The sequence below is a fragment of the Elaeis guineensis genome, chromosome 4 (genome assembly GCF_000442705.2).
Source record: "Elaeis guineensis isolate ETL-2024a chromosome 4, EG11, whole genome shotgun sequence".
Classification (NCBI taxonomy): domain Eukaryota; kingdom Viridiplantae; phylum Streptophyta; class Magnoliopsida; order Arecales; family Arecaceae; genus Elaeis; species Elaeis guineensis.
Genome location: NC_025996.2, coordinates 66,269,597 through 66,277,148, shown reverse-complemented (window position 1 = coordinate 66,277,148; position 7,552 = coordinate 66,269,597). Strand labels below are relative to the sequence as shown.

General features: G+C 40.5%; 1 protein-coding gene across 1 annotated transcript; it reads left to right on the top strand.

The window, feature by feature from the left end:
* Positions 1-216: 216 nt before the first annotated feature.
* Positions 217-3,764, top strand: LOC105033134 (kinase-interacting family protein). The gene is made up of 3 exons (XM_010907809.3): positions 217-349; positions 1,218-1,417; positions 2,477-3,764. The coding sequence occupies exons 2-3, from the start codon at positions 1,333-1,335 to the stop codon at positions 3,436-3,438; spliced, it is 1,047 nt and encodes a 348-aa protein (XP_010906111.2). The 5' UTR covers positions 217-349; positions 1,218-1,332; the 3' UTR covers positions 3,439-3,764.
* Positions 3,765-7,552: the final 3,788 nt, after the last annotated feature.

Here is a 7,552-nt window from a genome sequence, read left to right as displayed (position 1 = left end):
AGTCGCTGCTTTTGCTATCACTTTCGTACAGCGAAATACCTCTTGGGACCACGGAAACCGTCCGTTCACCTCCAATGCAACAAGCTTCCATCATGAACGGTCGTGATGGAGTCCATTTTTCACTCGCTGTTTGCAGAATACTAGCCAACTCGCGTTCCCCTCTGGTCCGCCACAGCTTATGTATATATAAATTTTAACACCACACGGGTGTACAGCACCAACTCATTCCCACTAGTCTCTCTCTTTCTAAACGTTACCATCCGGTGACGGATGAGCTTCCCGGCGACACCTTACAACTGGCCGCCGCCGGCGTTCTGATCTCCGACGCCAGCGGCTTCTCCGAAAACCGGTGAGGTTTCTCCAGTTTCTTTTTCATTTCCCATCATTCTGTTTCTTTACCCTTTTTGTTTCTGCTATGTTCTGCTATTTGCCGTTTAATTTTAACCTCATCTTTTATAATCCGCTAAAAAACTACATAAGATTTCCTTTTTCATATGTTCATCCTTTAAATCGTTTCTCAAAAAAAAAAAAAAAAAAAATCGGATGGATACAACGGAAATGTTACCCTCGAGTTGATGACCGGTACCGGCCGGAGAAAATGTGGGTCGCCGGCCGGTTTCAGTGCTACAGCTATTCCCTCAAATTAATAACCATTTTTACCCTGTGTGATATCTGTTGATTTTATTCACTTTTACTGTGGCCATTTTGATCCCTAACGATCCCAAATCCTCACCGACCGACCGTTGTTGCGGCAAATTCCTTCACCAGTTAACACAGTTATTTTAATTTATTTTCCTTTTGGAACTGGAAATTCATTATCTTCTAATTTTAAATTATAGCTCGTGTAAGAATTTGAAATGGCGTTCTTTATTTATTTTCCCATTGTTCCTTGCTAGGTACGGTAACTTTGAAGTCTTGATTTGCTAAATCTTTTCTTTTATCCTTTTTTACCTCCTCGGATATCAATAAACTTTTCACTCTTGGTGTGAACCGCCCTATTCGTCCATGACTACTATCGTCCACCGGGTAATAGTCATTTCCAATCCCTTTTTTTTCTTTTTTACTTTGCCGTACGCGGCTAACGCGGCGGACCTAGGGATTCCCGCACGATTGATCGTTTTCTTGCCTTGGTTTTTTACTATTTACCGGGCGGAAATTTTGGCCCATTTGGCGTCACGTTCAATAAATGAGCCTGCTGCGTTTTTGGATCGTTGCAGGGTTAGCTGGGCGCGAGGGGTGCAGCGACCGGTGCCATCCCATCCCTGTGATACGATACACCGATCTCGACCCGAATCTTATCCTTACGTGTCGGGTGTGGGCTCGCTTCCGGAGATGGCGACGACCACGATAACAACGAGCTGTCACCAGCCGTGTCGGACCTCCACATGCCCTCCTTGGCTTCAAGCGGCTCTTGCAGGTGAGCAGCAGAGCTCCTTCCCCCTGTCTTGAGGGTTCCCTTTCTGACTTCTGGACAAAATTACCTTACCAATAAATCCCACCAAACCGTCCTTACACATAATTTACTCTCAAATGGGTATATAATAGGTCCTTTTATGTTTTGGTGAAGAAAATACTGTTGATTTTAATGCCATTTGCTGAGTTATTTGTGGAGAAAATAAGCCTCTTCATCAAGCTTACCAAACCGTTCTTTCTTGTTTGCAATAGCGTTTTTCTGTTTTTTTGGTGCATGGAAAATAGTAGTTAATGTGATGCAGTCATTGATGCAGCTAGAGATATGCTTGTCTCCATTTCTGGGGCCTCTATCTCTTGCGGTCCCTTGCATTCATTCTTGCTTCTTGACAAGAAAGCCAGGTTTTGCTGGTGGTCCATCCTGCATTGGGCATGTAACAGGGAAGAAAAAAAAAAAGCTGGTTTTTGTTCTGTTGTTCTTTTGTTTAAAAGAGGTTTTAGTCTCTTTTTCAAGCTTTATACTTGAGATTTGAAATTTGAATCTTAAGTAACGTTGGTCCGGGAGGTTGAGTTAATGTCAACGTTTAAGACGTGCTTGGTCAAAAGAACGATGTGATGTCGTGCAGCAAAAAAAAAAAAAAAAAAAATTATAAAGAAGTGCGAGAGGGCATGCGAGGGTTTGATGACTAAATTGCCCTCTAGTGCCACTCATGCACCCTTGCCTTGGATTGCATTCATTATTTATTATTGCATCCCACTCCTGCCTTATATTTGCATTCATTATTATTACACCCATCATAATGTTCCCCCCTTGATTTCAGGACACTATTTTTCTTTATAATTTTTCTCTTTTTAAGATAACACCAACATGCAATTTTTCCTACCTCTTAATAAAGGAAAAAAAAATCTTCTTTTCCGAAAGGATTAAAACTTAATTAATCAATTCCCTTAAATTTTCTCCACTAATTTACGAACCTTACTTATGAGCTTTTATTTCCCTAATTAGTTCTCCCATTGTTTATGTAAGATTCTTAGGGGTATTTTCGTCTTTTGGTACGAATTTCAGACATCCAGCAAAGGGTGCAGGCACTGGCGGTGAGCTTACCCGACGAGGAGGAATCGCACTCGTTCGCGGAGCGGGCGGAGAACTACTACCAGAAACGGCCCCAACTCCTCGCCCTCCTCCAAGACCTCTACAACCGATACCTCTACCTCGCCGACCGCTACTCCCAATCCCTCCTCAAACCCCTCCATCGCCGCCAGATCTCGTCCGTCCACTCCGACTTCGACTTCGATGACGACCCCCGCGCCTCCGACCCCGACTCCGCCTCCTCCGACGCCGAAAGTTCCCTCTCCTTCCAACCCCTCCCGCCGCCGCCGCCGCCGGCGGCCACCCAAGATTCGCCTTCCACCGAGGGGGTATTGGACGCGATCGTGACAGAGCTGGTTGTGGCGGCGGTCGAAAGGGATCTGCTGGCGGCGGAGGCGGCGGAGGTGGAGCGGCGGTGGTCGGAGTCGGCGAGGAAGATCGAGCTGCAGGGGAGTTTGCTGGAGGTACTGGAGTCGGAGAGGATGGTGCTGCTGGGGGAGAACGCGAGACTGGGTTTCAGGGCAGCGACGGCGGAGGAGGAGGGCCGGGCGGTGGTGGCAGAGCTGGGATACATGCGGCGGAAGGCGGCGGAGCTGGCGCGGCTGGTGGTGAAGCTCCGGGAGGATCACCGAGTGTGCCTTCTCGGCCGGAAGATCGAAGCCCTCCAGGCCCAGATCTACGGCTTGGAACGGCGGAACCGGGAGTGTTTCGACGCTATGGCGAGGAGAGAGAAGGAAAAGTGGGAGGTTCGGGTCGAGCTGGACCGGCTTAGGGAGGAGAACCGCCGGCTCAGGGAGGAGGCCGAGGCGGACCGGGCGAAGCGGAGGAGGAGGAAGAAAGATGGAGGTTTCGGGAAGTGGTGGGACCGGGTGAGGAAGATCGAGTGGGCTCCATGTGCGCCGCACGTGAATGGTGGAAAGGGATGCTTCTATCTGTAAGGTGGGTTTATTGTGTTTGGAGATATCTGAGAGGGGATTCTTGGGGTAATTTGTATAGGGGAAAGTAACGTTACTAGGAGTTACAACTACTACTTATCATATGTAGGACTGGTTAGTAGTGGAGTCAATATAGTCTATACTGTGCAGTTGCATCAGTACGATTTATAAGAGTCTTGGTGATATAGATAGTGCTTTTGGTTAGTTAAGTATCAGTCTGGGAGGTATGGATATGGGTTAATGTGAACCTTTGAGTTTTGGTATTCTGCACTATGATTACCAGCTTGTATATTTTTCTCTTGATGTATGATCAGCTGTTTGCAAATTCAGATGCATGAAACAAACATTAAAGGACCGGAAATGAGGTGACCGGGTCTCGCGGCACAAAGGTATTTGGGCTTTATCAAAGAAAAATTCGATCAGCCTAGATTGGAATGGTTCTGTGATACAAATGGTAGAGAAGTTTAACCATTCAGGAGACCAACCGATTTATATATTAACGCAGCCGCTGAATGTTACCTTAAGGATCATATTTCTAGGTTTAAGTAATGTTATTATTGGTTTTATCATTTATTCAAATCTAATGCGGATTAAGCAATGCAGATTATATTACGTATCATCTAATTCGCCCACTTACTAAAATTTCACTGCACGACTTGAAAAATCGAGGATGTGGCTTATATTTACACGACTTTGCCATCTCTTCAGCCGGTACAGGCGTGCTCCTGGGGCATGGCTTTAAGATTTGCAAATCGGTCGAAAAACTGTGGAACGGTCCACCTTGCGTCGCTACGTTCCCCAAGAATGTCAAGCCTTTCGGTAACCTCATTTTTCGCTCCGTACACGTGTTGTACATGATATTGTAGCAAGGCCTGCAAAAAAAACACATGAGGACGCCTTTTAGTTTTGAGACCAAAATCTAAAATTTAAAAATATATTTAGCTCATAAATAAAATTAAAATTTATTAATTTTATATTTAATTTTAATGATTTTAAAATTTTGAATGATTATAATATTAATTATGTGTTTCAAAAATATGTGAAATTTTTAGATGTTTATAATGAAAAAATTATATATGCAAGAAATTCTTTCAAATTGTCTGGTCAAAATATTTCAAAGAACATATTTTTTTATATTTGATTAACAGAAATCAACTCCCGGTGAAAAAGAGTTAATTTTGATATATTGGAGTAGTTCTGACATGCAGATAAGTCAACTCTTTTCTGAGACGAGTCGACTCCATTTGCAGGACAGAAAGCTGAATTCTGTCTGAGACCGAATAGATTCGAAATAAAATCGAGCCAATTTGAAATAAAAACGAGCCGATTCCAAAAAAATCGAGTCGACTCGTGACACGGGATATGCATAACGGTTAATTTTTTTGTACTTCTCCAACAATTAGTTTTTGGGTCCAACGATTATTCTGAGGACTTCAATGGTCACAACTCCTCCAACCATTTTCAAGCTTATTAAAGGCTAGATAATCAATTGCGAAGGCAGCCAAGTGGATTAAAAAGAGAAAATTGTTATATTGAGTGAGAATTATTGAATATCATTGAAAAGAGAGAAAAGAAAGAAAATTGTGCACTGATTTCATAGAACTTTCAAAGAGTGATCTTCACCAACATCTTCTACATCCTCTCAAGCATCAAAGAAAATAAATCAAGCATCAAAAGAGCAACTCTTCATTGACTTTCTTCGAACTAAAATTTTTTTTTATTTTTATTTTTTATTTGTACTGAAATTTCTGTATCTTATATTTTTGAGTTTTCTTTACGAGTTTCTTTAGAAAAAAAAAAATTGGGGTTAAAGCCCGTCCAAGTCCAAAATTGGATATTATAGATTTTGGTTGGTGAGCCCACAAAATCAACTGAGTTGATTGTGAGTCCGAAAAATAATCGGTATAAAATTTTAGTTGGTAATATTGAAACGTCAAGTTAGTTTGTTTGTGAGCCTAAAAAAATAAATGCATTGTAATCGGATTAATTATAGTAAAATTTTCAAGGGGAGCTCGGAGAATGGACATAGATACTGGGTGACACCGAACCACCATATATTGCTTGTGTTTGTGGTATGCTTTGATTTCTTGCTTTCCATTTTTGTATTACTTAATTTTAATTTTTTTAATATTATTTTAATTATTATAAAACTTATCTTATATCTCATATCCATCGTTGCATATATTGATTATCTCTCAAGTAGTTTTGTTAAATTAATTAAGATATATTATTATTTAAAAATTAAATTTAATCAAAATTTTTAAATAATTTAATTCATTTTTTTTGAATTACTATTTTCTAAACAATAAAATTAAAATTAAAATATAATTTAAAAATTATGAAATAGATAAAATTAAATTTTAAAAATTAAGATATTATAATTTTTTTATTTTATTATTAAAATTATAATAAAAATGAGAATCTTTACAATTATTTGATAAAGAAAACCCCTCATTCTCGTTTCAGAATCCAACTCCTAAGCAAACCATAAATATGAAGGACACTTGATGGCATCGATCCAGAGATACGATCTTTACGGTTCAAAATCTAGAACTTGCTTGAGAGAGAATTAGTTTGAACCCAAGCCCACAGATGCCCTAATGAAAGTCCAATTAATGACTCTCGTACCACCCAAGCTTTAGGCAGCAGAGGGCTGAAACTCGGTACCAACCATATTCATACACGTACTGCCAACCTGTAAGCTGCCCTAAACAAAAAGTCCGCCTAGGTTTTCTCATTGTTTTGGATCGAAGGAGCCATCAGCGACCACTTTGTTCCATTATTGAGTGTGGGGCCCAAACAATATGTTGCGGAGGTTATCGATTCTTCGACCTGATCTTTTTCTCCTCCGGATTATGATCGAATACTTATCGATAATTTATCAAAATTATTATGAAAGAAAATTTAAAGAACCGTAGTGAAGCGATCCTATATCATTGGCCTCTACTTTTGTCCGACTGCTTAACTCGACATCGGCATTGACCGATTCTAAGGATATGATCCTCCCAACAACAAAGAGCATCACTTGGTGGACCTACGCAAGCACCGATTCGGGGTAGGACTTTGGCTTAGTACTAAACTTGAAATATCAGATCATTTTTTCTCGTGAGAGGTTTTTGAATCTCCTAATAGAACAACTGTATTTGACATTCACAACTAACGATCCTAACTTCTGGGTTAGTGGGTAAGTTCCTTACCCTAATAATTTTGTAGATCATGACCTACCAACCTAAGGAATTAGAGACTAAATGGTCTATCAGACTCTGACATAACAACGTATAGCTCGATGTCTATATAAAGAGGTAACAAAGGGACCTTTAGGTAAGCTCAATTCGAAAAAACTCTTTTGTGCTTTTGTTCTCTCATTCTTTTTCATTCACTGTTCTCAAGCTCCGACTAACTTAAGCATTGGATGGTCCTCCGTCAGAATTACCTCGACGAAAGTAGATTTTTTTGTGTAGGTTCCTTTTTTAACATTCTAATTCTCAAACAGTGTTCGATCTTAGTCATATCAGTGTCCAACCAGAGTTTTGCAGCAATACAACATAATTAGACTTGTGAGACTCCGGAACCTTTACTGTATCAACATCATGTTGATCTAACAAAGTGTGAGCTTGTTTTATGATAGTAGTAGGAGGTATCTTGCTATATTAGTAAATGCAAAAAATATTCCTAGCCTTCCAAAAATCAGACTGCCATCACTTCATGATGGATAAATTGCTGTTAGAGCAAGTAATGCTGCTGCCATGTTCCATTTAGGACTTCCCTGTCCACACTCAAATAGAAGACGAGGGGCTGTCTCCGTTGAAGGCTACACATAGGAACCACGTCATCAGGTAGCAAATTAACCAACCGTATAAAGATACTCGTGAAGGTAACATAAAAGTCCCTCCACACGAAATACATTCTGCAAATTTTTAACCAAAGACTCAATTTAAGTCCTAACGATCCCAACTGCTGTGCATCAAAACTGGCTAACGAACATGTTATAAGCATCAAAATTCATACTAATATATGTGGGTTTGTAGGCGATAGGGACATCAGTTGCCCAAGATTTATAATATTGTCCCCGCTGCCTAGGATGGAAGATGGGTAGAAGTTGTATCTTTTGCATGAA